Genomic DNA, 20,872 nt, shown 5'->3' with positions numbered 1-20,872 from the left:
GCCATCCAGTCTGTGGGCATAAAAACCATTGGAAATGTCTAGCGTTGTCTTGAAACGCTTACGCACTAGACTATCCACTAGGGCAGAGCCGTGAGTATTCTGTACTGCACAGTTACGGCAATGCGAGTTCAAATGCCGGTAATCCAATACCAAACGATATGATCCGTCAGGTTTGGTCACAGTAAAAAGGGGATTATTCATTGGTGACACACACGTTTCAATAACTCCCTGATATTCCAATTGTTCAAGGATTTCTGCGACGGCCGCTTTAGCTTCACGCCGTATGGGATATTGAGGCTGAGGCTGCGGCTCAGACCGCAAAGGAATTTCGTGGCATGGGGACAATTTGTCCCAACCACATTGGTTGCGGTAGAGAGCCGGTGCAAGAGCCCGAGCCCACTCTTCTGCAAAATGCTGCGCATGCTCAGTTGAGACAGTGTGCGCGAAACTGGGAAGGATTACCTCCTCCCCTCGCGGCGCTGCGAGCACAAAAGGTGGGGGCCAGTCAGCCTCGGAAAGCAAAATGTCGTACGTAGACGAAAGGTTCTCCCAAAATACCCCTCTGACAGTACGCTGTATGTCACCTTCAATTAACAGGACAATTTCAAAAAGTCTTTCAGGGGGAGCTAATCTCGTATCGGCTGTTTCTATTACAACAAAAACTTCAGTCGCTGTCACCCTCAGTAGTGGACGGAGCGCCTCTCTGACTATGGTAATCTCCGCCGCGCTGTCCAGCAAGGTCAGAGCCCACGTCAGATTCCGAAGCCGCGTTCTCACTATCTGTGGCATATCTATGCGCTGTTAAGGCCGCGACTTTCTTCTTCGCAAACTGCGGACGCTTAGGCGTAGAATCCTCCTGCTTCACTGCGCCGTCTGTCTGGCGGGACTGACCACGTCCTTGCTGGCCACCACGTCCACGTCCACCCCCTCCTCCACCACCGGTCTTCGGGGCCGATGTGTCCTGAAAGGAACGAGGAGAGCGTTGATCAGAACCCTGAAAACGATCAGGTGATTTAATCATCGCGCGATCGCGCAAATCATAAACTTTGTCTGCCTGTGCAGGAGCTTGTATTGCAGGAACAGAATCCTGAGTTTGCCTAGTCTGCTTCCCCTGTGTCTGTTTTTTAGGCCAATTCTGTTTTTTGAACTTGGGCTGGGCATCTGACACTGCAGATTGCCCCTGAGGTTGTTTTTTCTCCTTCACCGGAAAATATTTCAGACCTCTACTTGTGCGGCCAATTGTCTTATAAGCGGCCACCACAATCTTTGCTAACTGGCGGGGTTTGTCGGCATCGGGCAGAGCAGCCAAAGCATTCGACACCTGAAAGTTAACTGCATCTCCTTTAACATTGGAGAGAATGAGATCACTTACAATCTCAAAAGAACCACACAGGCGCATACCCAATTCAACCGCTGCCTCTGGACCGTGATCATTCTGAACACGTCTAATGATTTCAGGCAGGGCATTCATAGACGGGGTGCCGAAGCACCTCGTATAAACTGCCGCAAAAGTTTTTCCCCAGCTTTCACAGTCAGCAAGTTCAGGAGTAATATCCTTCGGTAGAGTAATCGTTAACATTCTATGTTTATCAGCAGGAGTAGAATTCGGAAAAACCGCCTCTAGTTGATCAAACTTCTCCGCTAGCCAGAATGGGAAGTCATCGTTGTCAACAGGACGCGCACCAAAAACCGAATTAACCATCACTGGATTGAGACGCATTCCGCCTCGATCCAAGGGAACGGCCGCACCCCCCTGGGGACCACCAGGAAGATGTCGACCGATGTATTGCACTAAAGCACGAATCACGGAAATGGAAACAACATGTAACCTGCGAATTTCTGCTAGGGTACAAGCCCCGTGATTCGGGTGCGGGGTAAAGCCACCCAACGCAGGCCAATTTGTACCTGGAATTGAGAGTGGACCTAACCTCGCAGCGGACAAAGAGTGGGGGAGGGCGCCATCAAACCAAACTCGATGCTGCCAATGATCAATAGGTATTTCCAATGCCCTGTACGGCGTATATACAGCCGGGACATCCGAGGCGGTGTAGGAGTGGAACAAACCAGAATTAGCGTCCACAGCCGGAAACGTAACCCAAGAGTAAAACAACTCGTAAGGAAACGCCGGATCTGCACATACCACGAAAATCACAGCCATCCCATCTACTGGGACCTGGTACGCCTGAAGATGGTTGCGTACCGCTACGCGACTATGCTGCGCAATAGCCACCGCCGCCATGACAACACTGGAAACAAGAACACACAAAGAATACTTTGTAGCACAACTGGGTAGTAAATCAAAGAAACCGTTTAAGAAAGAATCAAGCTTGAATAAAGACCTATTTCAAAAAATAGGTAGGTTTCACCGACACCCCGTTTTCCGGAAACGGATGTGAAGGGGTTAAGGCATGAACGATAAACTACTCGAGTGTCATGATATAAGACCACCGAAACCGTTGGGCGCCATGTTGCAGGGTTTCTGTACTCACACAGAACTGTGCACAGAGGAGTGGAACCTCGGCAAGTTAGGGTGTCCCAAAACTTACCTTAGCAACCAACTCACCCCTTACCGAGCTAGCTACAGTGTCTCATTGGACATATCAAACTCCCAATGTTTAGACAAACCAGAACATGAACTTACAGTACCTCAGGGTACGTGGGACTCATGAACACTCTTTCGTTATATTATCATTACAAACCAGAACATGGAGTAAAGAAGACACATGTGCATTTGAAATGTTTATTTACTAATGCCGTCTTCTCAGGCGCAGTATCTTAGATAATACAAGTATACTTATTATCAGTATCAAAATTATCAGCATAGTTACTAAGACATAAAAAGCGAATGGTGACAGCATGTTAACATGCTGTAATGAATAAGAGTTAACAACACTTATATCTCACCCTCCCTAACACATATATTATATTATTATTTAAGAAGGTCTCTTTGGGTTGTTTTAGGGCGGGCCCATACCTTAGTGTCCTAGCATGAAGGAATCACATCAGCATACACCAGCTCTCTCTGCATGTGCACCGCATCAAGTGTGTTAACTATTCTCCTGCAAAGCAATATCAATCCCGCCTCAAGCCCAAGTTGGCAAAGGCTGCACTTGTGTTATGACTATGAAGGCGTGGAGATCAGACCTCATAACAATTCCATATCGTGTTGCTCCTGAAACTTCAGCACTCTCCGTGCAGACATGGTTTATTAAACAAAACTGATATCAGAGCAATAACATATTATTCTCACATACACCACGGCAAACCACTAGGTTGAAAGCTAAGTCAACAATTAAGGGTCGTGTGCAGAAGTTGCAAGAAAGGAAAAATGGCGTTTAAATCTCAAATGTACCTATGCTAACTTAACACGATATAAGGATATATAGGAGCTATACAACATGAGGACTCCAAGAACACCGGAGCACCTCCAATCTTTTGAAAAATTACCAAAGAACCTCCCTTGGAGTAGAGGCTGTGCTCCCCTGAGACAGCAGTCACCGAACCATAAACACCGGACTTACCGACTTGCTGCTCCCTAGTGAATCCGACACAGCACCTGGACCAATAGTGGCACACCAGCTCCAAAGCATTAGATCTGTCCCCCCCCCACCAATTTGAAGGGAATCAGAACCTATGGGAGCCATTCCATACCAAAACCCGGGCTACTGGACCTCCTGCAACCTGCACTGAGACGAAGAGTCCTCACTGTACTCCAACTGCCAAGGAAGCAAGCACCAGTCGAGGGACATCGAGACTGCTAAGGCCAGTATCATCAGTGGCTGGCATGCACAACGTGACAGGCACCGCGCGGTGCCTGCCACCTTGTGGATGCAAATCTCAGGGGGTACCATGGGTACCCCCCAAGTGCAGCCACCCAACCCCCTCGGGGCCCGCAACGGGCTCCCAATGAAAAGACCGCATGGTTGCCGCCATGGAAAGGCTGAACTCTGCCATCATCATAATATGGATGGTGGTGTCTTGCAGACACCGCCATCATATTATAAATGTTTTCTACCCGGTCGACTAGTCGACTGGCGGTAAAGCAGCAACCGGTTTGTCCGTCCGCCACGGACCCCCCAGCCATCCTAATGTGGTGGGGGTCTCTTTCTGGTGTGGATGGCGGGTGGTGTGCCCCCTTCGGGCCGGCGGGGGCGAACCGCTCCCATCCTAATGGGCCCTTGGACTTTCCTTTATCAAGGCCCTTAAAATTTCCTTTAGGATTTTAAAGCAATGGAAGGTGATGTTACCAGCGGCGGCTCCACCGCAATGGTGAAGAAGCATTGCCCCACTGGCTCAGAGCCAGCATCTGAAAAATATGTTACTATTGTTTTATTTTTCAGCTGCTGGCTCTGAGCCAACGTGTGCAGGAAGGGGCAGGGCTGGGGCATGGGAAGGGAGAGGTGGAATGGTATATGCACTTTAATTGCGCATTTCAGTTTGACCGGCCGTCACTTAGGTTTCTTCAACCCGGCTGTATTGGACAGCCCGGTTCGAGAAAAAGCACAGACTCCCTGTGCCTGAGCAAGCATCCTTTGAGCCCTCTCAGGCCAATCCCCACACTGCTCTCATGCTTCAGAGCAAGGTGGGGATTGGATGAGGAGCGCGATTCTGTCTCAGGGACTGCTGGGACCAGGAAGTGAGGAGCGCTAGGCGGCACGCAGCACAAGGTAAGTCTTGTTTTTAAAAATGTTATTATAAACCCCCCGCTCTCCCCTTGCATGCTCCTTGCTGACACCATATCCATCCGCTCCCCTCCACCCGTCCCACTGGGTTTTGTTTCCGTCAGTCATCACTGTATGTTATGGCCCAAGCTCGCATTATATTCACTGCTGCCATCCCACTACTGTCACATAAATATCCCAGCTCTATATAGTTAAAAAGTCTGGACTTACGAGAATGGGTGCGGTATCAAGAACTGTGGCCCATCACCTGCCATCGGAGGAGGGTCCCGCGTGCTGCTCTGAGTTTTTGGGGAGTTCCGCTGCTGAAAGGTGTAGTCTGGCTGGACGAAGGGTATATATCCCATCAGAGGAGCATAGGGAGTGCGGAATATCTGCTGGGTAACTGGCTGATGATGATTGAAGGGGCTTATCTATCAAAGAGAAAAACAAGAGGCAATATAAGCCATTTTTAATTTGCAGAGAACAGTTATTGTGCCTCCCACTTGTTCAGAAATGTTTTCTTTTCTTAGTTGAAACAAAACATTATGCATGCTCTAATAGCTCCACCAAGAATTCATTTTCCCCATGCACTCTACTTCATGGAATAATATGGACACATTCTGGGCATCCTTATTGCCACTTCTTATAGGATATGCCTTATCTGAAGAAACTCCAACAAGAACATTTACACATTGCAAAGGTGAGGCAGAAAGGTCAAGCATATGTAAAGGACAATGGAGCAGGTACCCACAAATGAAGACAAGCACTTCCTGAGAGGGGAGTTACAGCAAGTGGGAGGCGAGTTAAAGAGAGGAAAGGACAAGGTCAGAACAGCATGGGACAAATTCTGCTACTCATAAAGTATGAGTGTCAAATTAAATCCTCATCTGTCTTCCCATCCCATTCCTTACACATGAGTGGCGTGCCTGCTCCACAGAAACTATTACCTAACTGAGGTAAAAAATACCTCCCCCAGTATGGCGCTGCCTACCCAGCGTGCATAAAGAGTTAAGCACGTTACTAGAACATCCTGTTAATTTCTTTCTTCACTGCAGACATATTGCCTTGCGAGGTCAGGTAAGCTGATCGTGGTTGCATGTTTTTTGTTTCTTAGGGGACTTGCTTTAGTGGTCTGTTTTTCACGGAGCTGGCAGCCCTATGCAGAGGAAAATGGTCTGTGCATCTGGGCTGCAGCCCTGAGAGTCATTTTACAAATGGTGCCACCACAGATGGGGGTTTGTGGCTCCTTTCCTTCCTGGACTCATGGTTTGGTAGGCATTTTTTGCTCCACAGGAGCATCTTGCTTCTCTGCAGGTGCATTGGCTCTGTTGTGTCCTTCACCCTGCTATAGCGGACCGAGCTTCCTTGGTGGAGTCCTCTGTGGGCGCGCGCTTTTTGTGCGATGCTTCTGCCTAAACGCTCCCGACATTTTTGGGCGGGCAGAGATGGCGTCGGGGCGCTCTTGCACAGTGTTGTTGCACTGTTTATGATGTTCCCAGCCCATATTGCTCTGCATTTGCGAGCAAGGTCTGGGGACTCTGGATTTAGCACATTGGAGTCCCTCGCCCGATGTGCTTGGCATTATTGGGCGGGGCATGTGGGACTCCTCCAACTGTTTGCCCTGCTGTCATGGGCATGTTAGTTATTTCCCTCTCACCGGGACTCGCAAGGCAGTCTTTGTGACGAAGGGGCTGGGTTTGCTGTGGCCTGATTTGTTTCTCCACCATATGTCCTTTTGGGGTTACATTAGGTTGGCTCTGCCCCCGCCTATCCTCTCCGGATGTCATCATATGGTATAGCGGAGGAAGCAGCCTTTGCTATCTTGTGTTTTTGGCATATGTGTCACTCTGAGTCGAGGAGTTGTTGGTTTGTGGCTGTTGATATGATGGTGCCATCGGTGGCTGGGTCTGGTGGTTCTGTGGATGGATGCATCCCTGCCACAGCCAGCGTTTCACCTCATGGCCACAGGTTCAACTATCAGCAAGCCCACTTAGTGTTTCATCCTTCTGGAGTTTGATAAACGAGTTCCTTCATGCTGTGTCACTATAAACACTTGTCATCAGTGCTCACTTACCCAGAGACGTGAATGTGCACTTTATTCAGGCCATGATTAAGACTGTGGAGGTGGCAGCATTTTTGGCTTGGGCATCTACCACTTTCGGTCCCCAGGCAGGTTGTGTTTGGCCTGTTGGGGTAATGGGGGTGAAGGGGGTCCTTATGTTTAGGGTTCTGCTCTGGCAGACCTACTGAGGCATCCTTGTAGCCTCTGGTCTCCCCTCATCTTGTGCATCGGCCCCTTGCCTTGTTGCCTGGCTGTTTGTCTCCCCATCCATATCTTTGTGGAGAAAAGTGCATGGGGACTGTCATCTTGAGGTTCTCCCCACTGGTAGCCCTCTCCGTACCCCTCTCGCTCTGCTGCAGCTGGTTGTGGTAGTTTTGTTGCCTCATTTTGGCCGGATTGTGCCTGAGAGTGTACCCTTTCATTCTGATATTTGGGCTGAGTCTGGTGGCTTGATGGACTTATTCGACCCCTGTAGGGGCCTGTGTTCGGCCTTAGGGTCACAGGTTCTTATCCCGGCCAGTCCCCTCAGCCTTTTATTCTTCTCTTGTCAATATTTTGAGTCCCATTGATTTGGGTTGCAGTACACTTCTGTTATTTTGTGCCATGGTACCCTTCTGGGTGTATGTGCGCTTTGCACTTACACATAATATGTTGTACGGGTGCTTTCGCATGTATGGCAGGTGGTGGACAAATCCTTTTTCCCCTTGATTTCTATCACAGCGTTCTCCTATGGACTTATTTGCAGCTGTTTTTCCAACGCTGGTGTCTCTAAAATTGGGTCCACTCACTCGCCAGGTCTTGCATGACGGTCAATGGTTGCTGTACCCAGCTCCCTCCCCAGTAGTCTTCAGTTGGGTCTGCCCCTCCTGTGAGGGGTTTGGTAGAGGGGGAGTATCTCCTTTTTCCATCTGGTAGGCATTTGCTCTGGGTAGAGTTTTTGTTTCCTCCCATCTGTCGGGAGTTAAGAAGTGTGTATTCAGACAGACGCCCAGGTGACATGGTCCATAAGTGTGTCGTCAAGGGGTGATGTTGGTTCCCTTCCCTTTTGTTCGTTCCCAGATACAGAGCATGCACATATGGTTCAGTTCAGTCTCAAAGGACACTGTACTCGCAGCTCCTGAGGAGTGCTACCTTACAACCCTTGATGCATACCTGCGTATTCCCATCCATCTGACTGGTCCACTGTTTCTTCATTTTTCTGAGGGCTCATGCTCCTGCCTTTTCCAGGTGCTTTGTTTTTGACTTTTCATTGATGCTGTGGGTTTTTCAACCACCTTGGCCCCACTGGCTCTGATGTTCACTGGGGCTCCCTTCCGTCTGTTCTACCATATATCCTGGGTTCTTTCCCAATCTTGGGTGTCTGCTTGTCTGTGACTGCCAAGTCCAAGGGAGATGGTCTCCACACTGCCCATGCTCTCTAGGGCCCGTCTTCATTTGTTCCCTGGTTTCCAGCTTCTCACAGTTCAGTGACTTTCATTTCTGGCCCCTCGCAGGTTGCGGGTCACCTCTTGCTCCCTCGGGGGCTCATTCCTTCTGCCTTGGTGGTCTTGTGGACCAATGTATGCAGCAGGGGGAGAGGCCCTGATGGAGGACTCCTGTCCCTGGGATGATGATCCATTTCTGGGCTCTCCAGTCCCCGTACTGGTGGGTTTTGGTGGTGCAGTGGCAGACACTGTCTTTGTTTCGCTCCTCTCCTTCAGACCCGTGCTATCTGTGTTTGGACAGCCGTCAAGGTCATTCGTGACTCAGTCAACTGACATGGGGGTTGTGCAGTCTCTGTTTTCTCTTTCCTCCATTCAATTGGCCGATTTATGTGCCTTGGGGAGTCTCCTCTCTCCCCCGGCGGTCTCTGGAGGGGCCTGCCATTTCTTTTGGACTGGGTGTTCACATCTCTTTCTGCCATTTCTCTCCTGCTTCGGCCATCCTTGGCTGGGTCTGTTTGCCTTGGCAGAGTTGGCCCTTCACCCACTGTTTGCAGCCTAACTCCCTCATGGTTAGGCCTGGGCATTGGATGCTTTCTTTGTCCCATGCCCTTTGCTTTCCCGGGTCCTCTGGAGATTTGGGTAGTTCTGGTGGCGGTTCTTCTGATTGTTCCATACTGGTCTAGTGACTATGGTTTCCCCTTCTTGAGGGTTTGACTGCTTTTCTGCATTTGTGGGTTCCCGTTGACCCATCTCCGCTGTTTGCTCCCCTTTTTAGCCCATCCTCTCTCCTGCGCCTCCGGCTGGGAGTTTGGCTCTTGTGAGGTTGTCCTTGTTGGCTCGGGGTTGTTCACTTGCTGTGACTCAGACCATCCAGATCTCTCACGGACCTTCAAACCCTGACGTATTGCAGTCGTCGTTGGTAGAGCTTTGGCTCTTGGTGTAGTGGGGCTGGTCTGTCTCCTGTTTCCTGTGATTTGGTCAGGGCATCTGTTTTTTTGGGGGGGATTGTTTTCTGTTTGTTGGCCAATCTCCCACCTCTGTGCTGGTGGGTCTCCATTCTGGCCTTCAGGTGCTCCTTTGTGTCTTCTTTCTCTCAATTGGTGTCTCACTTATTGCACAGTTTTTTTCTTTTCCTTCTGAGTCCTGTCCCCTGCTCTGCGTTCCCCACCTGGGGTCTTTTATTGGTGCTTCTGGCATTTACTGGTCCTACTTTGCACCACTGGTTTTCGTTGGTCTTGAGGATTTTGTCCTTCTGGTGCTTCTCCTGCCACGTCTTCTACAGAGGTTGTGATTCTCCATTCTCTGGATGTGTTGCAGGCCTTTTGCAACTGCCTGTATTTCCTGTGCATTTGGGAAGTGGATTCCATGTGTGTCACATGTGGTCTCTCTGGGTGGGGTCTAGTACCTTCTTTGTCGCTTCTGTCTCAATGGGTGTTGTTTTCCTCATCCTTGGCATTGTTTCAGGATGCTTCACTTGCGTGACATTTGTACTGCTCCTTCGTCAGCTTATTCCTACACTTTTATTTCCCACTACTGTCTCCGGTTGGGGATGACTGTGTCCGTAGGGTTTGGCGCTCATGTTTTGCCGGCTGTACATAATCTGGGGGTTGTGTGTTTTTTTTGCATTGTCTTTCATGTACGTTGTGTTATCCTTGGTTTCTGTGTGGATCAGTCACCATGCGCCTGGCTATGGTCTCATGTGCAAGGAATGGGATGGGATGACAGACAAGGAGGTAATGCCCGGTTACCCACCGGTAATCTTCATTACTCCGAGTCCTGGTCTTCCCATCCCATTCTTGAGCCCATCCCTCCCTCTCTGGTTTCTGTTTATGGTGATTGTATTTTTGTTTTTATTTTTTTATGGGTTTCTTGGTATTCTAAGGATGTCCTAGTGACGTGCTTCGGGGGGAAATGCATGCTGGCTAGGCAGAGCCATATTGGGGAAAGTATTTTGACCTCAGCTACGTAATAGTTTCTGGGGAGCAGGCGAACTGCTCACGAGTAAGGAATGAAATGGGAAGATCAGGACTTGGAGTAATGATTTTACTGGTGAGTAACTGGGCATTCGTGTTTAGCTGATAAATAAAGAAGTGTTAGTTACATGCCTGTTGCCAATTCCTGTTAATGGCTCCTCATCTCCATAGATGGCCATCCAGACACACAAACTTGCGATGAAGTAGGTTCCTGACAGCAGTGTAGAGGCAATATATTCTGTCTCATTGAAAGCAATTATAGGCAGCAGGTGAATGTAGAACTTATAAATGCCAGGTGGCTGCGAGCAGTGAAACCCACATGGGGTCACTCAACAGACCCCTGTAAAGAGCTGCGTGTGTATGTAACTCACCTTTGGCCGACTGTCTATATGCAAGTACCCTTATTGATTACATATAATGGGGAATATCTGAACAAAGGCTGCAAGAGAACATGAGCTCAGCATATTGCTGCACACTGCCAGTCCTGTGTCTGCTCCCCTAATCAAGGAAGCATCCCGTGTTTGTGTAAGACCCACATAGTTGCATTGAGGTATCTCACGCTCTTGTGTAGGTGTGTAGTCGCCATTTTGAGAAGCACTGCAATAAGCCATTTTGAGTCACACTGGGTGCAGTCATTTTGCTTACTGCAAAGCTAGCAGCCAATTTGAGCAATACAGAGGACACCTACCCCTTCCAAACTCAGCCAGTGCTGATTATGTGGCTGGTGCTAGAGGAAAAGGAAAAACAAGAGAAATGAGTGAATCTGTAGCGCTTGCCACAGTGTACACAACGGCTTAGAAGTGCATAGATATGCCTGTTGTGGGCAGTGAAGGTGGTACTTTCAAGGGCTCGAACAGGTAGTAAAAACTCATACAAGACACAATCAACCTGAAACAAGCCCCAACTCAGCGGACCAACAGATGCTTGAACCATATTAATATGGCAGCGCTTCGCCTACAGGCCAGCATCGTTCTGAAAACTCCTGCCACTTTTGACATGTCTATTCTGGAACATTTTGTGCCTCAGTTGGCAGAATGAATAACGTTGTGTGCATTGAGGTCATAGAAGAGATAAGGAACAAGCAGATACTGAGAATCTTTCCAAATCTGATGGGTGCAGGAGTCAGAGATCTGCAACACAAATTTCACAATATCAAGAGTGAGACTTACCTAACAATCAAAAAGGCCTTAGTCAACTATTTTGATCTAATGATACATGTAAATTATGAGCCTTTTATGTTTACTGAGGCTCAGCGGGTGAAAGGCAAATTCCTAGATAATTGTGACACCATGCTTAGGAAACAGAGGACACCCTGACCGTTTAGTGATTTCAGCGGCAATAAGGCTCCTAATAACTAAGGGATGTCAATAAGAATCATGCAGCCCGCGACTTCTAAAAAAGACTTATAAGCTATATGCCATTTTACAGATGACCATAGTGGATGACCGAGCAGGCAAGCCCAGCAGCTACCATAGAGTCCAGCCGAACTGGTCCAAGGTTTCAGGCCATGGCCATACACAAAAAAGAAGTGGTACAAAAAGACAGAAAGAGGCTATAAAAACAAACTGGGCAAGCATGTGGTGATGTACCTGCTCTGAATTTATTAGGCTTAGACACTTCATTGCAATTAAGATTCATAAAAATCAACTATTATGTGTCAAGCATGAAGAAAACAAACAAATCTGGTCACAAATGCTCCCTGCTATTGACCTTCAGGTAGGGGGGGATATTATGCACGATTTATTCTGGAATGTGGAGTGCCAGTTAGTGTTATGTTTGCAGACAAATACAAGAATATGACCAGTCCATCACCTCTGGAATAAACAGATGTATTTGTATACATGTGGCTATGACGATGGCTCTGAAGTGCCTTGCACGATTTTGCACTTGCTTCCAATACAAAGACCACATGATCACCACTGTAAAACATGTTCTGTAAGGAAAAATGCTAGCGTAATTCTTGCTGTGTTTCGAAAGTGCAGCAGAATTGGGCTCGTCGCGATAAACTCAGCACAAGCCTGCCCCGGCAACAAAAAATCCCCAAACTCTTCAAAAGCAAGGAAAAACAAATGTTTTTCAAATGAATCAACATGTAGATGAGTCTGTGTGAACTGAGGCCCTGTCAATCAGAGAATAGCATTCCACACACAAAACACAAAGGTGGAAGATATTCAAACACTCCTGGCACTCAACATATTATGGCTCTCCCCAATTGGGATGGTTCGAAATAAGCAACTGAGAGAGCGCAAACTGATATAAATATATGAGTACATCACACTTACCTATAGAGAGCATAATTCATGAAGAGAAATGCCATGAGTGCTAATAGTATCTGAAATTATATTCTAAATGTATAGCTAATATAGAGATTTAAGTAGAAGTGGAACTAATACAGAAATGCGTGACATTATATGATTTTATTAGACGAGATTATTTTGAATCTATGTCGTGTAGCTGTTAACATATAAGATGGTCTGTGGTAAAACGCAGAACGTGGTAGGCCTCAGGGCCAGAGCTGGAGCTAAAAGGGAAGGTGTTTCTTTTCACGACACAGATTGTTTAACGTTTTTGGTCATTGCATTAATGGGCCATGATTTAGAGTAATGTTTTCTAAATAATAGAATAAGAGTTTTAACATGCTTTAATTAAATGAAGAAATTGAATGCTATAATCATAATGTGAAATATTGTAGGCCTGAGATGTTTTAGCATTGATTTACACGTACATGTCTGGGCTGAGAAATGTTGCAAGCTTTTTTTAGAAGTCTATGAGAGTTGGGTTCTTGGCGGCAGATATCTGTCTGCAACAGGAAAGGGGGGATCCAATTATAAGTGAATGAATAGAGGTCTGTTCAGTAGACGGCCCAGACATGGAGGAGGGTTCTGGAATGTTTAAGGGGTATCAGCGGGCCGGAGAAGAGACTGAGAAGCAAGGTCAACTCTAACGTCTGAGGCCCAATACAAAGCATCGTGGAAAAAGCCTGAAGTTGCACCACGTGAGAGGCGTTTCGCAAGGGGCGTCTCAAATGTTGTTGACTATTTTGTATTAGGGACAGCACCCCTGGGTGGAGTTAGAGCAGAGACCTGAGGACCCTTTAGAGAGCGGATGGGTAGGCAGTGAGGGGTCATGACTGGAGAACTTTAGGTTTTCACCAAGAGACTTAGAGTGGGTGACTTCCCTTGGGGGTCATTCATTGCTGACACCTTTGTTAGGTTGGGATTTGGTTAAGTAGGGATACCATCTAGAACAGGGTAGGGACGCCTAACCTGTGTTTGTTTTCCTCCAACCTAAATGAAGGAGAGATATGCGTCTATGCTGATAGCTTTGCTATTTTTAGAACTTGTGTTAGTGATTTCTGTTGCTCGTCTGAGGGCTTTTCGAGAGCACATGTATGTAATTGGACCTGTGTATCTCGTGAATCTCATTCTGAGATGCTTGTATTTGCAGCTCATTATATCTTTACAATAAACTTTTGAAACCTAGAAGTTGTCCGTGATCTTTGAGAGTAGAGTCCTTTCTTGGGTGAACTAATTTGCAGATAGGTGTACTGTTTCCTTCCAAGACAGGCAATAAAGGTTCAGTCGACCAGATCGAGGTTTGGATCAATAGATATAAGGTATCGATCAAAATCTCGCCCTTTCAGTTGGTAGCAGAGGATGGTTGCCTTCTTGAGGACGGTGACCTAGGCCAGGTTAGCTTACCCCAAGGCCCCTAGAAATCGATGATCGGAAGAACAGCCCGCAGATGAAGATCCGGATGACGTGAGACAGAAAAAGCAGCAGTATCGGTCGAGAGTGAGTATAAAGGGTTATGCGTGTTAGATTGCGGTGTTTTGTATTGTATCTATGTTGTAATGTCTGGCGGAGTTGAATGTCTGTAGAGTGACTGTGGAACAGGTTGTGAGCGCGCGCAACCGGTGGAAATCTTAAGTTCAAGGAGAGCTTAAGTGGTTCGGGTGTATCGGACACCCAGAGTAATTGTCAACTAGTGTGAAGGGGGTCATGAGGTACCATTGATCACCCGAGAGACCGAGATAGGGGGAACGTAAGAGTGAGTGCGTGAGTAACGGACGCTGGTCGGAAGTTACTGTGTGTGTAAGTAACCTATCAGAGAGACGATAGACATCTCGTCAGTTGAGTTGACAATTACAGATAGACTGTGGACGTACAGTCGAGAGAAGTGACCGCCTGGTCGGAAGTAGTCATTTTTCAGTGTATGAATGGGACGCATGCATAACCGGGAGACGAGTTGAGAAAGGAGGGGTGCTGCTGCGAAGCGGAGAAAAGAGATGTCAGGTGGTGTCGCGCAGTGATTGGCTGACCGGAGAAAGACCGCGCTGTGATAGGCCAGCTAGCGAACACGTCATACAGGGTCGCGACGTGATTGGCCAACAGGAGAAAGACCGCGCTGTGATAGGCCAAGCTAGCAAAGCCGCGACAGGATTGGTGGATTGTCATCAGGAAGTAAACAGAGTAGCGAGGCTGGATTTTGTGCGCATAATTATGAAGTGTTTTAAATGGTTGAAAGCGCTGTTTAAGAAAGAGAGGAGAGGATCGTATGAAGGGGAAGAAGCCCCGCCGGAGGGTACGCCAGCTCGTTATATGGCAGTAAATGTTGGGTTGCATACGATCCTTTGGATATCAGAGTGGAGTAAGATTACTGAAGGAAACGAGGAACTGACGTTCCCGAAGTACGGGACGTTCAGATTAGAGGTGTTACATCGATTGAAATCAGTCATGACCTCAAAGAGACCCTTGCCTAGACCAACCCAGTTTGAAGCCCTTGAAGCATGGCTTAGGGCAGCGCATGAAAGGAATATGAACAGACGACAAGAAAGGGTGAAACGCTCGGTAAGGGCAGTACAGGATGCCAGGTGGGATGCGGATGCTAAAAGATGGAGAGTGCATAATTTGGAAATAAATAAACTGTACCCAGTGTTAGAGGCGCCAGTAAATAAAAGCCCCCTAGAAGAAGATGATGAGAGCGAAACAGAGGACAGCCTGATAAACAGATTACTGACAGACAGGCCACCCCCGTATAATAGAGCAGGGGGAGAGGTCGAGAATACTGAAGGAGGAGAGGGGGGCAATGCAGGAGAGCATAGACCGCTTCCCAGTTCAGAGTGGGATCCTGAGCCAAAGAAAGAGTTGCTCCAGCCTAGTCAGGTGCAACAGGTAGTCGGTAGGTTTGTGGTACAAAGAGCGCCGGAAACGGAAAGCGCCACATCCTACCCATTACCAGATGCACTACAGGTACCTGTTACCATAGGTCCTATAATATCGATATATGACCAAGAGAGAGCAAAAGGGGAAGAACGGAAACGGAAAGACAGAGAAAGAGCAGAGCAGGCAAGGAGGAACGATACCACTAATTCCCCAAGTCAGATGCCGATACCCAGAGAGTGGAGCACCCCGATGCACACAGCAGGGGACCCAGGAGGAGATCCTGGGGGCCCTAGATGGCCAATGGATCTGAGGGGATCTGGACGAAAATCCTTTCAAGAGCTAAATGAGTACATGAAGCAGTGGGATGAGGCAGTGAAGGCTCAAAAGAGCATCAATGCTGCGGAAGCTGAAAGAGAAAGTCAGGACAGCAGAGCACGGACTCACTGCGGGGCTGGGGAGAGTAGCCCGGAGTGGGACTGTAGAGGGAGTAGGGGAGTCACCCATTGGGCCCGGAGTGGAGGTAGAACAGACCTGGAAAACGGGGGCCCCGGGAGTGAAGGGGTGGCGCGCCCAATACTCAGTGAAGGGGAGAGGAGAGCGCAAGAGTACAGAAACAGCTTTAAGTGTCCACACTGTGTGCCTGCCACCAGAGAACAGAATGGGAGTTGTGAGAGGTCGCACCATAGTCCCTGTGATGACAGAAATGAGCGCAGCCCAGGGAATATGGGGAACCAGGAAGGATCGTATCGGATACTGAGCGATACGAGGCAAAGGGAGTGTAGCGACCAGAGGGAAAATAACAGAGAGATGTGCGGTGAGAGGAGAGAAGAAGACGAGAGTAGGCAGAGAGAGAGTAGGGATAAAAGGCCCGTGTTCCATCACCTTCCAAGATCGGATGGCCGAGCATGGGACCTGGAGAGATGGGAGCAAGGGAGGCCACCCATTAATTCTCCTGAGCCCAAACGCAGAGCTCGAAGTTGGGATGGTAGGGAGACCAGTGAGCCCCCTTCGAAAGACATATTGCGAGCTGAGATAAAAGCCAAGAGACTTGATGTCTCCAGCTTAAGGTCAGATCTGGATGACATGGTAGATGGTACCCTGCCTTTAGAAAGAATGGAAATGTATGAACAGGATGAAATACTGTATATGGCAAAGGACATCACACGAAAGGCGAGAGCAGTCCATGAGAAGTTAGTCGAACTAGCAGGCAAATATATGGTGGACTTGTCAAGAACCAAAGCATTACAGGGTAACCACAGGCTACATTACTCAGATCGAGATCTAGATGAGAGGAGAACGATTGGGCTGAAAACACACATAAGGGAACTGATTACTGGAATAAGGACATGGAGGGCACTAGATAAATGGGAAGAGAGGTGGTCCAAGAAAGGGACCGGCAGAAGAAGCATGATTGGTATAACACCAGGACAGCAGGGAATAGAAGCTTACCCTTTGCGTGAAGTTGCCAATGGAAGCTATGTACATGTCCCTTGGAGTAGGGGAGATTTAGCTGCTTTTACCACATCTTTCCCCAAGTTACGAGAGAGCCCCGTGGAGTGGTACAAGCAAGTCGAGAGGTTTGTAAAGATCTCAAAAGTCCTATGGATAGATCTGAACACGCTGTTTGACATTGTAGTACCAGGAGATCTGTGGACAGCATGCAAGGTTAGCGCTGAGTGGCCCACAACGGAGCCAGAGAGAGATGCTAGGACTAATGGGCCGTCCGAGATCGTGATGGCAAAATTCGAGAGAGTGATGACTTGGCTGAAAGAAAAAGTGCCAATGCAAGACATAGATTGGGTCAGAATAGACAGAACGAGACAGGAACCCAAAGAGACAGTCCATGAATATTACGAGAGATTGCTGAAGGCGTTTAAACAGTATAGCGGCTTGGATGTAATGGATCCAAAGGACATAGGGCAATTCGTGTCCAAGTTCGTCCTGGGACTGAGACCGGATATTAGTTTAATGATTCAGCAACACTCGATTTGTTGGCAAAGTAGACCCCTAGATGAAATACTGAGATACGCCAGGTACTGCTGTGATGAGGTAGACTCCAAGGCTAAGAAACTAAAAGAGAAGCTGATGGTGGTACAATTGCAGACAGCAGGAAAGGGGGGACCGCAACAACAGCAGCAAGGGACAGGTACAGGAGGTAAGAAGCAGTACAGTCAGAACAAGGGTAATGAGGAGAGTACTACCTTTAGACCCAGAGTAGACATAGCTACCTTGAAGAAAACGACTAGGTGCCACCAGTGCAACGAGTTGGGGCATTGGAAACGCGAGTGCCCTTACAATGTAGAGATCGGAGAGCAAGAGATAGAGGAGGAAGAGGTCCAGAGCGCACCTATGAGAGGGGCGACGCCATACCAAGGAAAGGTGCTCAAAGGGGGGGGGGCTCCTCCCCGAGCCCAGTTCCCGCAACCTCCTCGAGTAGGGAGTATGGGTAAGACCTATAGACAAATGCCCCTGTTTATGGAAGGGGAAGAATGCTATTATGTGGACCCATTAACCGGACAGAGAGTGGAAAGAGAAGACTGCACCCTTGGGGCAGCCTTAGAGGTAGATCAGAGGGGACCCTATGTGGAAGCAGAAGTAGCAGGGTGCCCTACGACATTTCTGGTGGACACAGGAGCCACTAGATCCACGATCAGATCAGCTGCAGTTCCAGACCTGCCCATGTCTGGAGAGACCATACAGGTGGTAGGGGTCGCAAACAGGAGAATAACCAGCCAATTGACAGAACCGGTACAGGTGAAAATAGGGAAGTACAGCGATGAGCACCAATTTGTGGTTTGCGATTCAAGCCCTGTGTGTCTGCTAGGAAGAGACCTGTTGTGCAAATTGAATTGTACTATATATTGTACACCCCAGGGAGTGGAGGTATTGACTAATGATGATGATGCAGATTTCAAAGTTGCAAACTCAAGAATATGTGTGGAGCTGTACCCTACTTTGACAGTAGACGAGCTTCCCTGGGATTTGAGAGAGACAGTGGCATCAGAGGTATGGGATTTCACTGGGGAAGAGATTGGATTGGTCAAAGGGGTGGACCCAGTGAAAATTGTAGTGAAACCGCATGCTGAGTTCCCAAGAACACCCCAGTATAAATTGACTCCAGAAACGATTGCAGGCATAAAACCCGTGATCGAGTCCATGATTAAACAGGGAATACTGAAAGAAATTGTGGGTAGTCCATGCAACTCCCCGATTATGGGTCTGCAGAAACCCAATGGGAAATTTCGGATAGTACAGGACCTGCGAAAGATTAATAACATAGTCGTTTCATGTTGTCCAGTGGTACCGAATCCATCAGTGATACTGTTTCAGATTCCATTCCAAGCTGAGTGGTTCACTGTGATAGATCTTTGTCAGGCTTTCTTTTCGATCCCTTTGGACGAAGATAGCCATTTTCTTTTCGCATTTAAGCTGGAAAATCGCGTCCTAACATGGTGTCGTATCCCTCAGGGGTATACAGAGAGTCCATCGATCTTTAACCAGCTTCTGAAGAAAAATCTTGAAAGTCTAGTGCTGCCCCAGAAGTCAGTTCTGGTCCAGTACATAGACGACCTCCTTGTGGCGTCAGACACAGAAGAAGCTTGCAGGGAAGACTCCATTGCTTTGTTAAATCACCTAGCTGCCAATGGGCATAAGGTATCCCCGGGAAAATTGCAGTACTGCCTGACAGAAGTGCAGTACTTGGGACACAGAATTGAGAAAGGCAAACGAAAGGTGTCACCAGACAGGATAGAGGCGATCATGAAAATGAACGCGCCTCAGACACAGAGAGAGGTCAGGATGTTCCTAGGGATGGTGGGCTATTGCCGACAGTGGATCGTGAACTTTTCACTGAAAGCAAAACCTTTGCAAAAACTGACGCACAAGGAGGTGAGTGATCCGGTACCATGGGACAAAGACTGTTTGATGGCATTCTTACAGCTGAGAGAGGACCTGTGTCGTGCTCCGGCATTGGGAATGCCTGATTACAATAAACAATTCTTTCTTTACTGTTGTGAGAGAGAAGGTTGTGCGTTGTCTGTGTTGGTCCAAATCCATGGGAATGCCCGTAGACCAGTTGCTTATTTCTCGGCTACTTTAGACCCAGTAGCCGCAGCGTTGCCCGGATGTCTCAAATCCGTTGCTGCAACGGGTGTCAGCATTGAGAGATGTGAAAATATTGTTATGGGGCACCCGTTAGAGGTGTGCGTGCCACATTCTGTTGAACTGTTGATGACCAGGACCAAAACACAGCATCTGACCAATAGCAGGCTCACGCGCTATGAGCAAGTTATTCTTGCTGCAGAGAACGTGACCCTCAAGAGATGCTCTGTTTTGAACCCTGCTACCTTAATGCCACTTCCAAATGATATTGATGATGATGATGAATATACAGACCATGACTGTCTCGATGTGACTGAACTATGCACCAAACCCAGACCCGACATCGTAGATGAGCCACTGACCGACCCAGACGAAGTTTTCTTTGTCGATGGCTCATGTGTAAGAGACGAAGTTGGGCAGTTGAGAGCAGCTTATGCTGTTTGTACAATTGAAGGAGTTGTGGAAGCAGGGTGCCTGGAAGGAGTAAACTCCGCTCAGGTAGCCGAGATTATTGCCCTAACACGTGCTTGCTTAGCAGGCAATCAAATTCGAGTCACCATCTACACCGACAGCCAATACGGGTTTGGGGTAGTTCATGATTACGGGCAGTTATGGTCTCAAAGAGGGTTCATGACTTCTTCAGGCTCTCCCATTCGCAATGGAGAGTTTGTGCGCCTGTTGTTAGAAGCATTGCAATGTCCAGCAAGTATCGCAGTTGTAAAGTGCATCGCACATACCAAAAATGAGGACTTTGTTTCAAAAGGCAATAGATATGCTGATGAAGTTGCGCGGTATTGCGCAGAACAAGGTTACTCTTTCACAGAGGTGGATGTGGGTGGAATAAATGTAAGAACTGAATTAACCATGATACTGGAAACTGTTGATACTTGGGATGAATTGTCAACCATGCAAGAAAATGCTCCTGATTCTGAGAAAGAAACATGGGAAAAGGCAGGATGTGTAATGGGTGAGACTCATTTTTGGGTCTCAGCAGACGGCAGAGCAGTGTTGCCCAATGAGATGGTGAGTCCAATGGCTAGACTCATACATGGTCCAGTACACTTAGGGAGAGATGCTATGCTGAGAGTGTTTAGACAGACTTGGTACAATCCTAAGTTTAGAATAGCAGCAGAAGCAGTGTGCCAGCGTTGTGTGACCTGCCAGCAGCTGAATGTAGGGAAAAGAACACCAGTTGCACTAAGTCACATAGGAAGGTCTGGAGGTCCATTCAACAGAATGCAGATAGATTTCATTGAAATGCCAAGATGCAACCGCCTCCGCTATGTCCTGGTGGTTGTTTGTGTGTTCTCCAGATGGGTTGAGGCATACCCTACACGTAGGTGCGACACCCTCACAGTGGCTAAGTTACTGCTTAGAGAACTTATCCCTCGTTTCGGGGTGCCGGCCTTTTTGGAATCAGATAGGGGAACACATTTTAACAGCGAGCTTGTGAAGATGATTTGTGTTGCACTGAATATAGACCAAA

General features: G+C 48.0%; 1 protein-coding gene across 1 annotated transcript in view; it reads right to left on the bottom strand.

The window, feature by feature from the left end:
- The window catches only part of C3_1H1orf94 (chromosome 3_1 C1orf94 homolog), a 623,539-nt gene that overhangs the window by 101,671 nt on the left and 500,996 nt on the right, over positions 1-20,872 (bottom strand). The window contains exon 6 of the mRNA XM_078683767.1: positions 4,893-5,092. Coding sequence (XP_078539893.1) covers positions 4,893-5,092 — 200 coding nt within the window. The remainder of the gene's footprint in view (positions 1-4,892; positions 5,093-20,872) is intronic.

This window comes from Lissotriton helveticus, chromosome 3_1, assembly GCF_964261635.1.
Source record: "Lissotriton helveticus chromosome 3_1, aLisHel1.1, whole genome shotgun sequence".
NCBI classification, from domain to species: domain Eukaryota; kingdom Metazoa; phylum Chordata; class Amphibia; order Caudata; family Salamandridae; genus Lissotriton; species Lissotriton helveticus.
The sequence above is the reverse complement of the archived record's forward strand: the minus strand, read 5'-3'. Positions and strand labels throughout refer to the sequence as shown.